The following is a 21,497-nucleotide window of genomic DNA, read 5'->3' as shown; positions in this document are numbered from 1 at the left end:
ATTAGCTTTGTGATTGAATACATAGAAAACTTGATTAAAATTTTAAACAGAGACAAAAGCGATCTGATATTTAGAATGATTGCATTTTGTGCTTCAAGAACCTTCTGTCTGCTTTTCTGGTTTGGGGTTGTTTTTCAAGGTTGAGATGGCTGTCTCAGCTCTTTGTCATCATGTCTTTGCCAGCTGTGCACCCAGGCTTACACAGGCTTATCTGTGATGAGCAGAAAGGCCAATTAGATCACTGTGTTCTACCTTTGTAACATGGATTTTTAAAGTACAAGTCACATGTAGTAGGTTCTTCTAGATATCACAATTCAGATAAATCCAAGGCTTTTAGCTACAAACCCTGGCTCTGTTGAAACCATCTTGGGGAGATCTCATGGATTCTTAGTTTTCGCTGCTCCAGTCTGTTGTAACTAAACAGTGGCTCCCTGCACTTCCTTTTCTAACCAACACTCCATGAGGGATTTAAATAACACTGGATTTGTGGGCTGCTGCTGCTGCTGCTGCTAAATCTAGGTTTAGTTTTTAAAACTTGTGGTTGTGGACCATCAGTTTCATTGATTTCTCTAGACATCGTATTATCTGCTTCATGTCTCCACTTCTGGGAGGCAGGAAATTCAATCTAGGTGAAGCATTTCAGAGACCCACTCTTCTCCAGCGACTTAAAAGTCATCCTGGGGTCTTCAGGGGTGACTGGAGGCCAGAGGGCCCTGGTTCTTTATGGTGGTCCTCTGTGATGTGGGTTTCCTGATGCCCATTGGAAACTCTTAGTGCTGGTCCCTCAGCATGGGTTAGGCCCTCTGCCCTGGCTGGATGTGGCCATGCCTCTCACAGTGACCAGCCCTCTAACCACAGTCGATGCTTCCCCGAGCATCATGTCCAGGTGCTGCCCTGATGCCCCAGGGGTCCCTGGCTCAGCTTTTGCATCAGGCACCACCTGGAACATCCACCTCCTTCTCTCTCTTGAATCTCGCTGCTTCCATCTTCTCAGCTCCAAGCCCTAAACTCCAAGGACTTTTTTTTTGCAGGGATCATCTAGCCTCCTAACCTCTCTCAGCCCAGGGTTTTGAAAAGCACAGTCAGTAACTTCTTCCCAGCAGGTGGGGAACCAGAACAAGTATGTGGCTGTCTCCTTGGAGTTTGTGTATGGAGAAGACAGTAACTCTTATTTTGGGTAGCAGGGAGAACAAAATGAGAATTTGTATTCTGGTATATACCATTGCTTCCTAGGTAGCGCAGTGGTAAAGAATCCACCTGTAATTCAGGAGATGAGGATTTGAGCCTGGGGTGGGGAAGATCCCTGGAGAAGGAAATGGCAACCCACTCCAGTATTCTTGCATGGAAAACTCCACAGACAGAGGAGCCTCACGGGCTACAGTTCATGGTGTTGGAAAGAGTTGGACATGACTGAGCGACTGAGCACATGTATACAGCCACATGTTCGTGACAAGGCATACAAACATAGTTTAACCTGTTATTCTGAAAGAATTACAGACTCACAGGGATCTAGTACTGAGTCCTGTGTTCTCTGCTCCTGGCTTCCCCTAGTGGTGACATCTCAGCTGGCTGCAGTAGGAGGTAGAAACCAAGAGTATGACCCTGGTGCATCTCTGTTAAGTAGACTTATAGACCGTATTCAGGGTTGACCATTTTCCCCAAACCTTTCATTTGTGTGTTAAACACCATTCTTGTGTGTCCAGTAGTCATGTATGGATGTGAGAGTTGGACTGTAAAGAAAGTTGAGTGTAGAAGAATTGATGCTTTTGAACTGTGGTGTTAAAGAAGACTCTTGAGAGTTCCTTGGACTGAAGGAGATCCAACCAGTCCATTCAGGACTAAAGGAAATCAGTCCTGAATATTCACTGAAAGGGCTGATGTTGAAGCTGAAACTCCAAAACTTTGGCCACCTGATGCGAAGAACTGACTCATTGGAAAAGACCCTGATGCTGGGAAAGATTGAAGGCAGGAGGTGAAGGGGACAACAGGGATTGAGATGGTTGGATGGCATCACTGACTCAATGGACATGAGTTTTTCTAAACTCCAGGAGATGGTGAAGGACAGGGAGGCCTGGCGTGCTGCAGTCCATGGGGTCGTAAAGAGTCAGACATGACTGAGCAACTGAACAGAACTGTGTGTTCAGAACCATTTCCAAGTGAGCAGTGGTAATAGCTCCCTCCAGTGGCTGGGAGTGTTAAAACCAGTGATAGACCAGCTGAGTGTCTAAGCTCACCTGATTTCAACTACTGCACATGCTTATTCAGTACACACTTCTAAGTGCTCAGATGATGCCAGTTTCTTGGGGAAGATATTTATTGAAGAATATCATGTTGATTTAAAAAATCATAATTATTTCCTCTAATGATGTGGACTTTTCCTGACCACCAATCCATACCTTGGGGGTTCTTACACATAAGATGCCAAAGTGTATGTTACCTACTTGCTGACAGGTCAGGGCAGTGTTTGGGAGGCAAAATGGTGCACCATGAAAAGGGCTTTCATTCCTGTCTAAGATGAAATCACCTGCAGCTTCAGATCTACAGAGAGGGAACTTCATGGTTCCCTTCCCTGATGACCAGGGAGGGATGAGGGGCTAAGGAGGAGAGGGGAGGTTTGTGAATACTACCAGAGGGGGAAAGAAGGCAAGCAGGTCACCTCAGCTTCTGAGAACACTGAGAGGGGGACTGCAGACTGCGGATGTCATGAGAACTTTATGAAACCCTGGAAATAAAAGATGCAATTTGTTCATCTTTGTGTTTGGTTTTCTCTGAGGCCAAAATATTTCACATTGTGTTCTTTGCCAATTCAGTGATCCTCTCCAAAAGCTTCTGACACCTTGGCTTGACTGACTACATGATTATGGTCTATACATATTCCCCACTCTGCTTCCTCTGAAATTAGTCTTGAGGATAGTTTCTACATCAAGGGGCAGGTGTTGGTTTAGGTCCACCTAACTCGTGAGTCTAAGGCTGAGCCCCCATACTGTCTGACGATGGAGAGAACCCTGCTCTTATTCCTGACCTCCAGCCTGGTCACCCTCTTCAGATCCCTCTGGGTTGGCCCTGCCTTCCTTCCACACTGGTCACTTGTCCTAACCAGCCACTGCCTGACACTCACCACAGCTGACACCTGTCCTTAGTCCTGGCCACATGCCATGTCAGCAGCCTGCCTCCCTGGCCAACTTCCCAAGAGAAACAGCTGCTATGAAATTCTAAGACTTCTCACTTTGGAGGCTTCCTCTGACTAGATTTCTTTTTTAAAAAGTTTATTTACTTATTTTTAATTGAAGGATAATTGCTCTACAATATTTTGTTGGTTTCTGCTAAATATGTCCCCTCCCTCTTGAACCTCCCCCCCACCTCCCTCCCCATCCCACCCCACTAGGTTGTTACAGAGCCCTGGTTTGAGTACGCTGTCACACAGCAAATCCCTATTGGCTATCTATTTTACATATGGTAGTGTATGTTTCTATGTTACCTTCTTCATGCATTCCACCCTCTCCTTCTTCCCCATCCATCTTTTCTTAAGTGTATTCTCTATGTCTGTGTCTCCACTGATGGACTAGCTTTCTTAGAAGAACAACAAGGTAAAATAATTTTAAGTTGTAGCTTAGTCCAGTGCATGATTCAAACCTATCCTGTTGTTGTTGTTTACTTGCTCAGTCATGTCTGACTCTTTGTGACTCCATGGAACTGTAGTCCACCAAGCTCTTCTATCCATGGGATTTCCCAGGCAAGAATACTGGAGCGGTAGCCATTTCCTCCTCCAGGGGATGTTCCCGACTCATGGATTGAACCCATGTTTCCTGCATTGCAGGCAGATTCTTTACCATCTGAGCCTCCAGAGGACATTTAAGGATCTGCGTAATTCTGATGCTTTAAAATTTCGTGAGCTAAGTGACCATTCGGAGAAGGCAATGGCACCCCACTCCAGTACTCTTGCCTGGAAAATCCCATGGGCAGAGGAGCCTGGTAGGCTGCAGTCCATGGGGTCGCTAAGAGTCGGACATGACTGAGCGACTTCACTTTCACTTTTCACTTTCATGCATTGGAGAAGGAAATGGCAACCCACTCCAGTGTTCTTGCCTGGAGAATCCCAGGGATGGGGGAGCCTGGTGGGCTGCCATCTCTGGGGTTGCACAGAGTCGGACACGACTGAAGCGACTTAGCAGTAGCAGTAGGAAATGACCATTATATCTAATACTGTGGGCAAGAATCCCTTAGAAGAAATGGAGTAGCCCTCATAGTCAACAAAAGAGTCCAAAATGCAGTACTTGGATGCAATCTCAAAAATTACAGAATGATCTCTGTTCGTTTCCAAGGCAAACCATTCAATATCACAATAATCCAAGTCTATGCCCCGACCAGTAATGCAGAAGAAGCTGAAGTTGAATGGTTCTGTGAAGACCTACAAGACTTTCTAGAAGTAACACCCCCAAAAGATGTCCTTTTCATTATAGGGGACTGGAATGCAAAAGTAGGAAATCAAGAGATACCTGGAGTAACAGGCAAGTTTGGCCTTGGAGTACAAAATGAAGCAGGGCAAAACTTACAGAGTTTTGCCAAGAGAATGCACTGGTCATAGCAAACACCTTCTTCCAACAACACAAGAGAAGACTCTACATGTGGACATCACCAGATGGTCAATACTGAAATCAGATTGATTATATTCTTCACAGTCGAAGATGGAGAAGCTCTATACAGTCAGCAAAAAAAAGACCAAGTGCTGACTGTGGCTCAGATAATGAACTCCTTATTGCAAAATTCAGGCAAATTGAAGAAAGTAGGGAAAACCACTAAACCATTCAGGTATGACCTAAATCAAATCCCTTAAGATTATACAGTAGAAGTGACAAATAGACTCAAGGGATTAGATCTAATAGACAGAGTGCCTGAAGAACTATGGATGGAGGTTCATGACATTGTTCAGGAGGCAGTGATCAAGACCATCCCCAAGAAAAAGAAATGCACAAAGGTAAAATGGTTGTCTGAAGAGGCTTTACATATGGCTGAGAAAAGAAGAGAAGCAAAAGGTAAAGGAGAAAAGGAAAGATATACCCATCTGAATGCAGAGTTCCAAAGAATAGCAAGGTGAGATCAGAAAGCCTTTTTTAGTGATTGATGCAAAGAAACAGAGGAAAACAATGGAATGGGAAAGACTAGAGATCTCTTCAAAAAAATTAGAAATACCGAGGGAACATTTCATGCAAAGATGGGCTCGATAAAGGACAGAAATGGTATGGACTTAACAGAATCAGAAGATATTCAGAAGAAGTGGCAAGAATACACAGAAGAACTATACAAAAAAGATCTTCATGACCCAGATAACCATAATGGTGTGATTACTTACCTAGAGCCAGACATCCTGTAATGAAAGGTCAAGTGGACCTTAGGAAGCATCACTATGAACAAAGCTAGTGGAGGTAATGGAATTCAGCCGAGCTATTTCAAGTCCTAAAAGATGATGCTGTGAAAGTGCTGCACTCAATAGGTCAGCAAGTTTGGAAAACTCAGCAGTGGCCACAGGACTAGAAAAGGTCAGTTTTCATTCCAATCCCAAAGAAGGACAATGCCAAAGAATGTTCAAACTACTACATAATTGTACTAATCTCACATGCTAACAAAGTAATGCTCAAAATTCTCCATGTGAGGCTTCAAAAGTATATGAACCAAGAACTTCCAGGTGTTCAAGCTGGATTTAGAAAAGGCAGAGGAACCAGAGATCAAATGGCCAACATCTGTTGGATCATAGAAAGAGCAAGAGAGTTCCACAAAAACATCGACTTCTACTTTATTGATTGCCAAAGCCTTCAACTGTGTGGATCTCAATAAACTGTGGAAAATTCTTAAAGAGATGAGAATACCAGACCACCTGACCTGCCTCCTGAGAAATCTGTATGCAGGTCAAGAAGCAACAGTTAGAACTGGACATGGAACAACAGACTGGTTTTAAATAGGAAAAGGAGTATGTCGAGGCTATATACTGTCACCCTGCTTATTTAACTTATATACAGAGTACATTATGCGAAATGCCGGGCTGGATGAAGCACACGCTGGAATCAAGATTGCTGGGAGAAATATCAACATCATCTCAGATATGCAGATGACACCATCCTTATGGTAGAAAGCAAAGAGGAACTGAAGAGCTTCTTGATGAAAGTGAAAGACGAGAGTGAAAAACCTGGCTTAAAACTCAACATTCAAAAAAAAACCAATATCATGGCATCCAGTCCCAACACTTCAAGGCAAGGGGAAACAATGGAAACAGTGACAGACTTTATTTTGGGGGGCTCCAAAATCACTGCAGATGGTGACTGCAGCCATGAAATGAAAAGACACTTGCTCCTTGGAAGAAAAGCTATGACCAACCTAGATAGCATATTAAAAAACAGAGACATTACTCTTCCAACAAATGTCCATCTAATCAAAGCTATGGTTTTTCCAGTAGTCATGTATGGATGTGAGAGTTGGATCATAAAGGAAGTTGAGTGTCTAAGAATTGATGCTTTTGAACTGTGGTGTTGGAGAAGACTCTTGAGAGTCCCTTGGACTGCAAGGAGATCAACCCAGTCAAACCTAAAGGAAATCAGTCCTGAACACTCATTGAAAGGACTGATGCTGAAGGTGAAACTCCAGTTCTTGGCCACCTGATACAAAGAACTGACTCATTGGAAAAGACCCTGATCCTGGAAAAGATTGAAGGCAGGAGGAAAAGGGGATGACAGAGGATGAAATGGTTGGATGGCATCACTGACATGATGGACATGAGTTTCAGCAAGCTCTGGGAGTTGGTGATGGACAGGGAAGCCTGGCATGCTGCATTCCTTGGGGTTGCAAAGAGTCAGACATGAATGAGCAATTGAACTGTAGGATGGGTATTGAAGTTTTTATTTAATTACTATCCCATCTCCTCCTAAGAAAGATTTGAGGCAGGAATGGCATACATAAATACCTTACTTCAACATTTTATTGACAGACTGAATGCTGCCTCATGCCAGGCAGTCCAGGGATTGGGGATGGAGTTGTGAAAATGAGCTTCTGTTCTGGTAGAGCTGATGATGGTCTTAGCCAAGTTTCTTCAAAGCTTACATGACCTTTAAAACTTTTTTTTTATTTGAGTATAGTTACTTTACAATATGTGTTAGTTGCTACGTTACAGCAAAGTAAATCAGCTATATGTATACATATATCCTCTCCCTTCTGGACTTCCTTCCCATGCAGGTCACCATAGAGCATGGAGTAGAGTTCCTTGTCCTATACAATAGGTTTTAATTAGTTACCTATTTTATACACAGAAGTGTATATACGTCATTTCCTGTCTCCCAATTCATCCCACCCCTCCTTCCTCTCTTGGTCTCCATACATTTGTTCTCTATGTCAATGTCTACTTCCGATTTGCAAATAGATTCACCTGTACCATTTGTCTACATCCCACATATATGTGTTAATATACAGTATTTGTTTTTCTTTACTTGACCTTTTGAGGCTAAGTATCTCTAGAAATTCTCTGAGCAATTACTTTTTCTATTTAATGTTTCTTTCAAGAAATCAAGGTCAATTCAGATATTGATAAAAGCCCTAGGTTCCTTGGTAATTGCTGCTTCTGCTAAGTCACTTCAGTCGTGTCTGTCTCTTAGCTACCCCATGGACTGCAGCCCACCAGGCTCCCCCGTCCCTGGGGTTCTCCAGGCAAGAATATTGGAGTGGGTTGCCATTTCCTTCTCCAGTGCATGAAAGTGAAAAGTGAAAGTGAAGTCGCTCAGTCGTGTCCGACTCTTAGCGACCCCATGGACTACAGCCCACCAGGGTCCTCCATCCATGGTATTTTCCAGACAAGAGTACTGGAGTAGAGTGCCGTTGCCTTCTCCCAGTAATTGCTGCTAGCTAACCTCTAAAAGTTGAGATGGCCATTAATTCCTATAAGAACTCAGTGTCCTCCAGCCTAGCTCTAAGGATAAGTCCATTTTTAATAGTGTGTTTTTTTTTAAATTCATTTGCTTCAACTGTACACAATTAATAAAAATAATTGGATTTAGAAAAGTGTAAAGCTCTACATAGCTGATAGTTCTGTATTGTGTAGTGTGAATTCTAATTTGATTGTATGTAGATAAGAAGAAAATGAATGTTCTTTGAGATCTAATGAGTTAATAGATCTAAAAGAGTTACAGGTTCATTTATTTAGTCACTTAACACATTTATTGAATTTATTCCAGACAGTAGCTGGGTCCTGGAAATCCAAAAATGAACAAGGGCACATGTTGTGTCCCCAAGAGCACACAGACTAGTCAGGGAGGCCAATAAATGATGATTGTGGGAGCAAATAAGGAGATTCTTTAACTCAGCCCTTGTTGTTGTTGTTGGTTAATCACTAAGTTGAGCTTGACTCTGCCGCCCCATGAACTGTAACCTGCCAGGCTCCTCTGTCCATGGGATTTCCCAGGCAAGAAAACTGGAATGGGCTGCCATTTCCTTCTCCAGGGGATCTTCCCCACTTAGGGATCAAACTTGATTCTGCTGCCTTGGCAGGCAAATTCTTCACTACTTGAGCCACCAGGGAAGCCCCTTTAGTTCAGTTCAGTTCAGCAGCTCAGTTGTGTCAGACTCTTTGCAACCCCATGAATCGCAGCACGCCAGGCCTCCCTGTCCATCACCATCTCCTGGAGTTCACTCAGACTCACATCCATTGAGTCAGTGATGCCATCCAGCCATCTCATCCTCGGTCGTCCCCTTCTCCTCCTGCCCCCAATCCCTCGCAGCATCAGGGTCTTTTCCAGTGAGTCAACTCTTCACATGAGGTGGCCAAAGTACTGGAGTTTCAGCTTTAGCATCATTCCTTCCAAAGAACACCCAGGGCTGATCTTCTTTAGAATGGACTGGTTGGATCTCCTTGCAGTCCAAGGGGCTCTCAAGAGTCTTCTCCAACACCACAGTTCAAAAGCATCAATTCTTCGGCACTCAGCTTTCTTCACCATCCAACTCTCACATCTATACATGACCACTGGAAAAACCATAGCCTTGACTAGATGGACCTTTGTTGGCAAAGTAATGTCTCTGCTTTTCAATATGCTATCTATGTTGGTCATAACTTTTCTTCCAAGGAGTAAGCGTCTTTTAATTTTATGGCTGCAATCACCATCTGCAGTGATTTTGGAGCCCCGAAAGATAAACTCTGACACTGTTTTCACTGTTTCCTCATCTATTTCCCATGAAGTGATGGGACCAGATGCCATGATCTTCGTTTTCTGAATGTTAAGCTTTAAGCCAACTTTTTCACTCTCCTCTTTCACTTTCATCAAGAGGCTTTTTAGTTCCTCTTCACTTTCTGCCATAAGGGTGGTATCATCTGCTTATCTGAGGTTATTGATATTTCTCCTGGAAGCCCCTAGGGGTCAGGAAAGTCTTCCTTGAAAATATCATTGTATGCAGTGTCCTGGAATGATCAGTGCAGCTGATCATTAGCTGAAGTAAAACATGATGTGACTAGAAAGGTGAGCAGGAGCCAGATCATGACGGCCTCTCAACCATTCTAAAGATTATGGATTTATCATGAGAAGATTGAGGGTTTTAGACACGAGGTGGATTGTCTTTTTTTAAATTAATTAATTATTTTTTGACTGCACTACATCTTCTTGCTGGGTGTGGGCTCTCTCTAGTTTTAGTTAGCAGGGGCTACTCTCTAATTGCAGTGCACAGGATTCTCATTGTAGTGACTTCTCCTGTTGCTCAGCACAGGCTCTAGAGCTCAGGCTCAGCAGATGTGGTACATGCGTTTAGTTGCTCTGAAGCATGTGGGAGCTTCCAGAACCAGGGATGGAACCTGTGTCCCCTGCTTTAGCAGGCAGATTCCCAACCATTGGACCACCAGGGAAGTCCCTGGGATGTCTTTTAGAATGATATCTCTAGCTATAGTGTGGAGAGTTACTTGGAGATAAGGAAGCCTAGAGGTGATGTAATCTTGGTGAGAGAAGATGGCAGTCATGGTGAAGGAAAGACAAGGCATTGGCAGAGGTAGACAATATCAAAGACATTTAATATTCAACTCATTGCTGAAAAACCAACACTCAGATTCTGCAACAAGTACAGGACTCTCTTTTCCTGAATTTTATAAGACTTGCTGTGTTACCAGCTTCAGTTTAGAGATTCCCCATACTGGGACACCTCTTGGGTTGACTCAGCTTAAGCCAGCTGGATCAGGCTTTCTGTATTTTCTTTGCCAGCATCAGAAATCTGAGAATATTGTTCTGGAGCTGGCCAAGAACTTGAGGTTGGGCCGGAGAAGGTGGCCATATGGCAGGCCCTCCATGCCTTGCCTTCTGTGATAATCTTGAGAGGTAGCCTGGTGGAGTAGGAAGAACATTAAGTTAGGAAACAGGAGAAGGGGGCGACAAAGGATGAGATGGTTGGAAGGCATCACTGACTCAATGGACGTGAGTTTGAGCAAACTCTGGGAGATAGTGAAGGACAGGGAAGCCTGGTGTGCTGCAGTCCACTGGGCCACAGAGAGTTGGACACGCTTAGCAACTAAACAACAACAACAACAAAGAGTCTCAGAGTAAGTCCTGATTGTGTTACTTGGCTTCTGATTTTTGTCTAATTACTTAACTCTGTGGTCTTTGTGTCCTCATTTGTCCAAAGAAGAGACTGAGTAAGAGGATATAGGTAATTATAAGGTTGCTTTCAACTCCTTTGGTCCAGAATTCCATGAGCTCACTGCGTGCTTTGAAAGGCATTAGGAATGTTTAGCGGAGAAGGCAATGGCACCCCACTCCAGTACTCTTGTCTGTAAAATACCTTGGACAGAGGAGCCTGGTAGGCTGCATTCCATGGGGTCGCTAAGAGTCAGACACGACTGAGCAACTTCACTTTCACTTTTCACTTTCATGCATTGGAGAAGGAAATGGCAACCCACTCCAGTGTTCTTGCCTAGAGAATCCCAAGGACGGGGGAGCTTGGTGGGCTGCCATCTATGGGGTCACACAGAGTCGGACACGACTGAAGTGACTTAGCAGCAGCAGCAGGAATGTTTAGGGACTACTCTTTAGAACAAGATCTTCCTGCCCAATTAAAGCCATTGTAATACTCTGGCCCCAGAAAGGCTCATCAGAGGGCCATTCTGGGAAAGGATGTGAAGGTTCTTATTTCTTTGCAATTTTAGGAGGTATTGCCTGGTTTCCTACTTTGATCCCAGGGAAATAGAAACTTCCATGCATTGGCAGAGTGGAGACCTGTTTGAGCCTGGAAATGGCTTTATCATTTCTTAACTTTAAGTTTCTTTCTTTAGCCAGGATTCAGTGTTTAAATGGTTTATAAATGTTATTTGTTCTGATGGAGGAAAAATTTTTGATCTACTTTTATTAATTGGTTCAGAACTGAAGTAAGGCATACTTAAAAGGCCATAAAAGCAGAAAAGACATAATTTTGTTCAAATTTTCTAGTTGCTTACATATATAGTCTGAATTTTCCTTGATAGCTCTATAGGTCTGCAATATGCTTTGGATATAGAACAGTATTAAACTTATAATTAAGCAGTATTACTAATTAGTTGTATTTTCTTAGGAGTAAGAATGATGAAAATATGTCTTTGATTTTATAATATTCCAAGGACTCAAAATAAAATGCATGAAATAAGTAGGCATTGCTCAGTTATCATATCTTTGCTATTGATGTTTCTCAATAAATTGATATTCTTTGTTTTGGTAAACATGCATTTATTATAGATTGCTTAATTTCTATTTATTTTTTAACTGAAATTTTTTATAGTTTTAAATTTTTATGCAATTTTAAAAGTTGCTTTCTATTTACAGTTATTACCAAGTATTGGCTATATAGTTTGCTTAATTTTTAGATTCAACTTAAAACTTATGTGAATTTATGTTTTTATTTAATTTCTGTTTGTGGATTTAAGGAAGAAGAGGGAGAGACGGCAGTGGAAGAGGTACAGTAGTATATTTCACAGTTGTGTTGTGCTTAACAGAAGCATCTTTTAGGTGAGAGAATTGCAGCTTTCCCAATATTTCTCCATGTTCATGATACAGAGAAGCTGACTCAACCCACATTCCCAGAAAGTGAATGTGGGTCTCCTTTAGCCTGCCAAGAAAAGAAATAAAATAAGTTGGAGACACATTTGGAGGTGAATGGAGAAACAGGGGCTCTGAAGCCTTCACCTCTTGTGGTGAAGGTGTCATCAGTGAAGTCAGACCAGGCTGGACCAGATCCTTCAGTGGTGATGTCTTCTCCCTTCTTCCTTCCCACCCCATTGAATAGCACACCACTTATGCTGCTTGTGTGGTTCTCACTGGTGTTACTTGATGGCCTCCTATTTACCTTGTTGGTGAGTGAGGAATTCCCTCCCTCTGGTTATGGGAATGGCAGACACACAACTGGACACACTCACTGGACAAGTGAGATGGACAGGGCTTATTTTATTTTCTTAATTAATTAATTAATTTTAACTGGAGGATAATGACTTTACAATATTGTGGTGGTGTTTGCCATACATGGACATAAAATAGCCACAGGTATGGACAGGGTTTCCATTCACATGTTCTCCAAGCCCAGGGGATGAGGTCATTCACACAGTGCAGGGCCACACGGGGTAGGGTCACTTGGGAACAGTGTGAACAACCAGGGCTCTGGGAGGCAGGTTGTGTAGAATCAAGAGGGTGGGGTGTCCCCGAGTCCACACGGGGGACGTGGTTGGCCTGATTGAGTAATTCTGGGGTGAAAGCAGGCACTGCATCTGGTCCCTTGATACCGAGGGCTGCTTGGGTGAGAGACCTAATCTGTGCGAGCAGAGGGGGAGGGGAGCCAGTGGTCAGGCCATTGTAAGTCTTCCCAATTTTACCAATGTTAAGGCAGTGGATAATACTGAGTCTTAATTGTAGTCTTGCACCATGGTATGTACCTTAGACACCAGGAGGTTTAAACATGCAGCTCACCATTTAGTGTCTGGAAGACCTGTGACATAGGTAAGTAACCACGTGGTTCCAGGATTTCTAGTGCGGATCTATCCAGGGGGAGCATTACTATTTGTGTGTATGTGGTTTTTTTGGGGGGGAACATAATTGATTTATGGTGTTATGTTAGTTTCAGATGTGTAACAAAGTGATTCATGTGTGATTCTTTCAAGCCCTTACATGTTATTATAAAATATTGAGTAGAATTCCCTATGCTATGCAATAATTACTGAGCCGGGGCATGACAACTAAGAGCCAGAGTAGGCAAATAAAATAATAATAATAATAATAAAAGAGTTGCACAAAGTAAGAAAATAATTGAGTACTGAGGATACAAGTACATTTAAAACAAAGAAAAGTTATAAAACAATATTAGTCATATTAAGGATAAAATTTAAAGGAATAAAATATATCCTCTGTAACATATAATTTTAACTACTATTGGGCTGGCCAACATGTTTGTTTACAGGATCTATGCTCAAATAATAACCAACATTCCTAGGGAGACCTCACATCCTCACATCTCATATTTGGAGCTGGGAGTTATTTGAACAAATGAAGAATTTAATTAAAATGTTAAATCACAAAAATGTAGAGACCTTAAACATTTATTTTAACTTGAAATATACAAATATGTATTTATATACAGATATTTATATACACATACAAATATACAGATGTGCCAAATTTTTGGATGCAGGACAAAAATTGCTTCTTTGAAAAATAGTCCAATGACTAGATTTACCCACTGACTTTCTAACATAATCAGTAGTCTGTCTAGAAATTCCAGCTTTTGTTTCTTTCCCTTTGGGTTTCATGAGTCCTCCTTACCACCCAAGCTTTTCGACACTTCATTTGGTGACAGACATATGTTGGTCTTTTCAAAGTATTCCATTAACTTTACATGGGAAAAAAGTTCTTTTCATGTCCAATGGTGCTTATTTTTTTAAAAGATTTTTTGATGTGTACCATTTTTAAAGTCTTTACTGAATTTTTTACAATATTGCTTTTGTCTTATGTTTTGGTTTTTTGGCCTCAAGGCACGTGTGATCTTAGCTTCTCGACTAGGAATTGAACCCGTACCCCCAGAATTGGAAGGCAAAGTCTTAACCACTGTACCCCAGGGAAGTCCCTATGATATTTATTCAAGTTGTGTAATTACAATAAGACTGACTTGCATGGGAACAAACATAACCCACCCTGGTAAATGAAGACTTTGGCGAGTGGTGATACCAAACCTACTTGTAAGCACTCACCATGCCTTCATCAGCCAGTGTTATTTGAGAGAGAACACAGGCTTCTGCGTTGCAAGCAGACTCTTTACCATCTGAGCCACCAGGGAAGTCCAGGCTTCAGCAGAGGTTCTCAAAGCGGGTTTCCAGAGCAGAAGCAGCTGCCTCACCTGGGAACCTCTACAAATACACGTTTTCAGGCCTGGCCCCAGATCTCTAAGGTCAGAAGCGCTGAGTTGGAGCCCAGTAGATTGTTTTGAGAAGCTCTTCAGGTGATTCTGATGCTCTATCAAGGCTGAGAACACAGGTTCTAAGTGACCCAAGGGTTGCCAAGTGGAGGTCAAGGGCAAGAACTCCTACTGTTTTGATGCTCGTAATTGATGTTGTTGTTCAGTTGCTTAGTTGTGTCCGGCTGTTTTCGACCCCAGGGACTGTAGCAAGCCAGGCTTTCCTGTCCTTCATTATCTCCCAGAGTTTGCTCAGATTCGTGTCCATTGAGTCGATAATGCATCTTCATTGTGGGGATTCAGGATTGAAAGGAATGAGGGATCACTCAGAGGTAAAAACAGCTGATCAGCACCTCCAACTGTTTGGGGCAGAGCCTTTCTCTCTGCTGTCCTTCCTGTACCCATAAAGGAAAACACCAACCATGGGAAAGGAAAAGAAATAGCAGCTATATTCCAATAAAAATTAATTAAAAAGTATAAATGCTAATCAGAGAGCTAAATTAAAATTGAAAACTCAAGGACAGAATATTTACCAAAAGTCAAATGTATTGTCTAAGTATTTCAGTGGAAGGTCATTCACATTAAAGAAGGTCCCCTGTCATAAGAAACTCCTCCTCAAAACTTTTGCTGATTTTTAAAATTGCAAATAATTCATGACATTTATAGAAAGTTTAGATAATACAGAGAAAAACAGAAATGAAAAAGTTTATAACCCCATTACCCAGAGAGACCCACTAGTTACACACTCATACACATACACACACATATTTATCAAGCTTTCATGGATACTCTTCTGTAATCTACTTTTATTCATGTAATTAAGCTATATATTTTATGGGGATGGTAAATATAGATCTGTTTCATTATTTTAATATTATTTTATCAAACTCATCCCTATTATCAGACCTAAAAGTTATTTTTAGCCTATTCTGTACAGTGACTTTTTATTACCTGTATATTATATCTTTCCAATAATAAATTTTCATTTCTCTCTTGCTAGGCAAGCTTCCATTTAAAAAAAATCCCATTTTTATGTATAAAAATAAGACAAAAAGATTATTAATTTGTAAGTAGTTTCAGATTATATACGTAGGCTGCTGATAACTTTGGATTCAAGAAATTACTTAGCATAACAAAATATAGCCAGCTTCCACATTTAAAACCTTCATCAAAATTCTGACATGTATACTATCATCTAAGAAATGAATCGCCAGTCTATGTTCAATACAGGATACAGGATGTTTGGGGCTGGTGCACGGGGAAGATCCAGAGAGATGATATGGGGTGGGAGGTAGGAGGGGGGTTCAGGATTGGGAACTCATGTACACCCGTGGTGGATTCATGTCAATGTATGACAAAACCAATACAGTATTGTAAAGCAAAATAAAGTAAAAATAAAAATAAAAAAAAATTCTGACAAAATTCTATTTGCTGAGATTCTTTTTGTATTTTATTCTTCCAACTGCTTTCTGAATTTTTAAAGGTAATTGTGTTAGAACAATCTGTTAATACAAGTAAAGACTATATGCTTAAGAGGAATCATGAAACTCATTAGAATTAATGTGTTACCAGCAGAACCATCCCAGGGTGAAGTGTCCCTGTTTGGGAAGATGATGTCTGTGTGTGTGTGTATGTGGTGGATGTATGTGTGGGGTGTGTGTGTGTGTTGGGCATGTTTGTGTGTGTGTGGTGGGTGTATGTGTTTGGTGAGTGTGTGTGTGAGGTGTGTACGTGGGAGGTATGTGTGTTCTGTGTGTGTGTTGGGTGTGTGGGTGTGTGTGGTAGGTGTATGTGCAGGGAGTGTGTGGGAGAATATGTGTGTGGTGTGTGTGGGATATGTATGTGATGTGTGTGTGGGGTGTGTGTGTGGTGTGTGTATGTGTTGGGCTTGTATATGTGTGTGGTGGGTGTATATGTGGGGTGTGTATGTGTGGCGGGTGTCTGTGTTGTGTGTGTGGTGGGTGTATATGTGGGGTGTGTGTGTGTGGCGGGTGTCTGTGTGTGTGTGGTGGGTGTATATGTGGGGTGTGTGTGTGTGGCGGGTGTCTGTGTTGTGTGTGTGGTGGGTGTATATGTGGGGTGTGTATGTGTGGCGGGTGTTTGTGTGTGTTGTGTGTGTGGTGTGGGTGTGTTGTGTGTGTGTGTGTTGGATGGGGTGTGGGAGGCCCTGACCTCTAGTCTTATATTTTACACTCTTCCTCATTGTATCTGTTGACCCTTACACTTCTCCATAATGGTGTAATTTTTGTTAAAGACAAAAGAAGTAACCGCAGAGGGAGCAGAAGGGGAAGCAGAGGGAGAGGAAGCTGAAGAAGAAGAGGAACCAGGAGAAGAAGAAGGAGAAGGAGACGAGGAAGAAGAGTCTTAAGCCTTTTCATGCTCTACTTTTCCACTTGTCCAGGTAGCCACATCATTCTGGGGTTGAAGGCTTGTTTATTACTGTCTGCCATCTAGACCACATTTCACCTAGTGATGGAGGTGGATTCCAATTCGATCTGTTTGTCTGTCTTCTCAGGGCCCTGGGCTGCCCCTTCTTGGAGCCGCCAGGCTGGTTAACTGTCTTGGACCCATTTCTCGGGCACCAGGGCAAGGAAGGCTGTGGTTGATACAATTTCTAGTAAAAAGTGTGGCTTTCAGGCGAGGAAGTTTGTGTTGCACCTGCTGCTGCTTCTTCCTCTTTATTTAAGTGAAAGCACAGGGAGTATTCTGTTCTCAGCATCTATCACGTGAACTCCTTTACACATCTGTGGGGGAATTTACAATTGATGTTCATAACAATGGCAATAAATTATCAATACAACCTAAAAAACCCCACAAAGCTGGCTGCCCGTGGAAAAAAAAATATTGCCAGATTCAATGATAAGTACTTGATATTACTATTCACTGATTTATATCAAAACATCCATTTATTCAATATTAGCCAGAGCACTCATGTAGAAACAGTTTGGAATATGGTGAAGTCACTTTAGGTATCTTTGACAAGTATGTTTACTACCTTGTAATTTTAAACTTCTATTGACAATGAAAAAGAATTATGTGGTTCTTAACAGTTCGGTAAGTTAACTCTTTTGTTGTTGTTCAGTCGCTCAGTTGTGTCTGACTGTTTGCGACCCCATGGACTGCAGCATGCCAGGCCTCCCTGTCCATCACCAACGGCCAGAGCTTGCTCAAACTCATCTCCATCGAGTCAGTGTTGCCATCCAACCATCTCATCCTCTGTTGTCCCCTTCTCCTCCTGCCCTCAATATTTCCCAGCATCAGGGTCTTTTCCAGTGAGTTGACTCTTGGCATCAGGTGGTTAAAGTATTGGAGCTTTGGCTTCAGCAGGTAACCCTAAATGTATTATATTAGTAAGATACTGAAAGTGGATATTGAGGACACAGAGAAAATACTCATGTTGTGGCCTATACAGAAAAGATGATAAGGTCGTTAAGAGCTATAAAAGTATCCGGTATAACAGACTTTTAGCAAATACCCATGTGAACGTTTCTATTGACATGATTTGACCTTGCCAACAGATTTGAGGGTAACTATTTATTCTCTAGGGCAGTGAGGCTCACAATTTGCTCTAGTAGTACCCTAAGGGTTCTTGTTCATTAAAAAAAAAATTGTATTCTCCTTTCTGTCTTTACCATGCCTCCACTGAAGCAGGTAAGACCGATTTGGTGGCTATTGATATCAGGGCGTGCTGCAATTCGTCGCAAAGAGTCGGACACAACTGAGCGACTGAACTGAACTGAACTGATATCAGGGGAGCAGGAAGAAATAGAGGATGAGAGAGTGAACACTGGACACACAACAAGTCTTCAGTTAAGGTCTGCAGTCACTCTTGGAGCCTGTCTAGTGAAGGGCAGACAAAGACGCTGCAGACAGGAAAAGAAGCTCTAGTGCTTATAAACATCAGTTAACAGAAGGCTCCGCTCTGTGCACCAAAGACTGATTTGAATAGTATATATCTCCCCTTTTAATATACTTACACTTAAACATAAAATGCTGATATTAAAAAAAATGGATGTATCTTTAAGAAATCTTGGAGCTGGTGGGAGCAGCCATCACACTGTATTATTGGGACTATGGAAGTTTCATTACTCCTTTATTCAAATTACAAAGCAAATCTGAAAGTGAAAGTGTTAGTCACTCAGTTCAGTTCAGTTCAGTTACTCAGTCGTGTCCGACTCTTCGTGACCCCATGAACCGCAGCACGCCAGGCCTCCCTGTCCATCCCCAACTCCCGGAGTCCACCCAAAGCCATGTCCATTGAGTTGGTGATGCCATCCAACCATCTCATCCTCTGTCGTCCCCTTCTCCTCCTGCCCTCAATCTTTACCAGCATCAGGGTCTTTTCCAATGAGTCAGCTCTTCGCATCAGGTGGTCAAAGTATTGTCCAACTCTTTACAACCCCATAGACTGTAGCCCTCCAGGCTCCTCTGTCCATGGGATTATCCAGGCAAGAATGCTGGAGTGGGTTGCCATTCCCCTCTCCAGGGGATATTCCTGACCCAAGGATTGAATCCAGGTTTCCCGCATTGCAGACAGATTCTTTACTGTCTGAGCCCCAGGGAAGCAAATCTAGCCCATCATTTGATGCTTTCCCAGGTGCTTTCTTTCATTTTGTGACCACACAGATCTCCACTTTAGGGCCAAATGATGATCAATTTGGAAGCGATCCCATTTCTTTATTTTTAATTTTCTTCTAAATAGAAGAAAAAAGTTACAATTGAGAAGTCTGTTGTGAGTCTGATTAATGTCCCTAATCCCATTTCTTAGGAATGGATTGGGACTCAATTTTGAAAAAAATGAAGACTGGCAAGTTTAGTTTTAGAATTCTATCTGAAGAATGATAGAAAAGGAAAATATGCTGATATGTATTGCAACCTTGCCCCCCCCAACAGTAAAAGACTCATAAATACAGTTAAATTCATTTCTATTCACTCTGATTGTAAAGTCTTTTAAAATTATGCAATTTAATGTGATAATTATAAAAAATATTGAATATGAAATGACACAGCTGAGAGAGAATCCTTCAGTAGCCAGATGGCTCTATAGACTGATTAAAAAAAGAAAACCTATGGCAAGGCCATTTTACCTGTTTCTCTGATGATGAGATGGTTGGATGGCATCACCAACTCAATGGACATGAGTCTGAGCAAGCTTTGGGAGTTGGTGAAGGACAGGGAAGCCTGGCGTGCTGCAGTCCATGGAGTTGCAAACAGCTGGACATGACTTAGTGACTGAACAACAGCAACCGATGACTTCTAGTTTGGAATTTAATTCATAGAGGTTTGTCGTGAGGTCAAAATGCCTGGCAGCAAAGGCATGAATCGCTTTCCTAAATCGCATCCCTGACCCCCAGAGAGATCCTATGTCCTTGAAAATGCAACATGAAATGGGCAAACCATTTGGTGTCTAAAAACACACCATCTCATAGCTCATGGATATGCCAGGCATTTTGCTTGAAGAAATGGTCCTAGGGAGAATATGGCCGTGAATGGAACTATGAAAGATTTCTCATTTCTTATATTTGAAATTGATGCTAAATTGAGGCCCAGGAGAAACAGTCTGTAGTCTGAGACTGAGTTCTGTCTCCTAACGGGGTGCTACTTCATACTGTCTCTAGTCTAGCTGTAGGTCATTTCAATTACCCCTGCTTGCTCCTCCCCTGCTTCCCCCCCACCCCCAGGACTAAGCTGTAAATTCAGTCTCTCCATTTTGGTGGCTCAGAGGTTAAAGCGTCTGCCTCCGATGTGGGAGACCCGGGTTAGATCCCTGGGTCGGGAAGATCCCTTGGAGAAGGAAATGGCAATCCACTCCAGTATTCTTGCCTGGAGAATCCCATGGATGGAGAAGCCTAGTAGGTTACAGTCCACGGGGTCGCAAAGAGTTGGACACGACTGAGCAACTTCACCTTACCTCACCTTACCTATTTTTCATGAAAATGGAATGGGGAAACTGTAATGGAAGATACCAGCTTCCTTCTGATGTTTGATAGGTTAGTATGGAGAAACGATACAAACCTCGGCTAGTTTTCCACAAGAAAAATTTAATTTCCTTTCTTTGCCCTTGATGAGTAGTAGTTTCTAGAATAACAGGCAGTTCAACTCTTGATTGGAGAAGGAAATGGCAACTCATTCCAGTATTCTGGCCTGGAGAATTCCATGGACAGAGAGGAGCCTGGCAGGCTGCAGTCCATGGGGTTGCAAAGAGTTAGACATGACCGAGCAACTTTCACTTCACTTCTCTTGATAAATAATTAAGTTTGTGGTAAACATTCTCTCTCTTTAATTTTCATTTCCCTAATATCTTCCCTTTCTTTTAGGAAACCCAAACCACGAAGCACCATTTCATCTGTCTCCCCACAAACTGAATTCAACGAAACGCTTTGGCCTGAAGCTAGCACACCTCTGTCAGGATGTCCAGGGTTCACCGGGGAATTGTATGACTTGATGCAATTAGATCTCCATACATGTATTTACTTAATCATATCGACATGAAATCAAATGTGAAGACAGCACTCACATACCTTCACCGGCCTGACATTTGTGGCCTTTGCTTAAATTTTTTTTTTTTTTTTGCTTTGCATGAATAGTCCTTCTCATTAATACTCTGAAAAAAAAAATTACAAAATATAGAACTTCTCTGTGATAAGACAAAAGTGCCTTACGCTACTTTTCTCAGAATTCGCTTTGAAGATGAAGAACTTTCCAGAGAACAACCATACAAATAAAGTTGAATAAGAAATATCTTGTCCCAAGGAGTGGATTTCTTCATTTCTAGTCTCTCCATGTACAGGCTGGCTCAGTCTGTCTGTAGCGGGGGCAGGGTGTAGTCCTGGAGCCTCCGCAGAACTTTTCTGTGCCCGCTGGGATAGATGCTTTTTGTTGCATCGATTGTTTTGGTCCATGTTTTCCAGTGACACTGACTGCCTCGTTATGCCCTATTTTGTATTATTCGCGCCACTGTGTGTACCTTGTCTCCCAAGCCTTGTTTAAATGTCGCTGCTGTCCACGTGTGTAGGGATCTCGAGGTAGATAAATAAATTCGCCACCCCAGTGCCCTCTGCACGTTTCCACGCTGGAGGGAG

The 21,497-nt window shown here is 42.2% G+C and overlaps 1 protein-coding gene across 2 annotated transcripts in view; it reads left to right on the top strand.

Annotated features, from left to right (window-relative positions):
- The window catches only part of LOC120856901 (SH3 domain-binding glutamic acid-rich protein-like), a 72,307-nt gene extending 51,151 nt beyond the window's left edge, over window positions 1-21,156 (top strand). For both annotated transcript variants that reach the window (XM_040232388.1, XM_040232395.1), the window contains 3 exons: window positions 11,906-11,935; window positions 16,670-16,816; window positions 20,733-21,156. In XM_040232388.1, coding sequence (XP_040088322.1) covers window positions 11,906-11,935; window positions 16,670-16,783 — 144 coding nt within the window. In that variant the 3' untranslated portion in view covers window positions 16,784-16,816; window positions 20,733-21,156. The remainder of the gene's footprint in view (window positions 1-11,905; window positions 11,936-16,669; window positions 16,817-20,732) is intronic.
- The last annotated feature ends 341 nt before the right edge of the window (window positions 21,157-21,497 follow it).

This window comes from Oryx dammah, unplaced genomic scaffold (genome assembly GCF_014754425.2).
Source record: "Oryx dammah isolate SB20612 unplaced genomic scaffold, SCBI_Odam_1.1 HiC_scaffold_2, whole genome shotgun sequence".
NCBI lineage: Eukaryota > Metazoa > Chordata > Mammalia > Artiodactyla > Bovidae > Oryx > Oryx dammah.
Note: the sequence above shows the minus strand (reverse complement) of the source record. Positions and strands in the feature narration are given on the sequence as shown.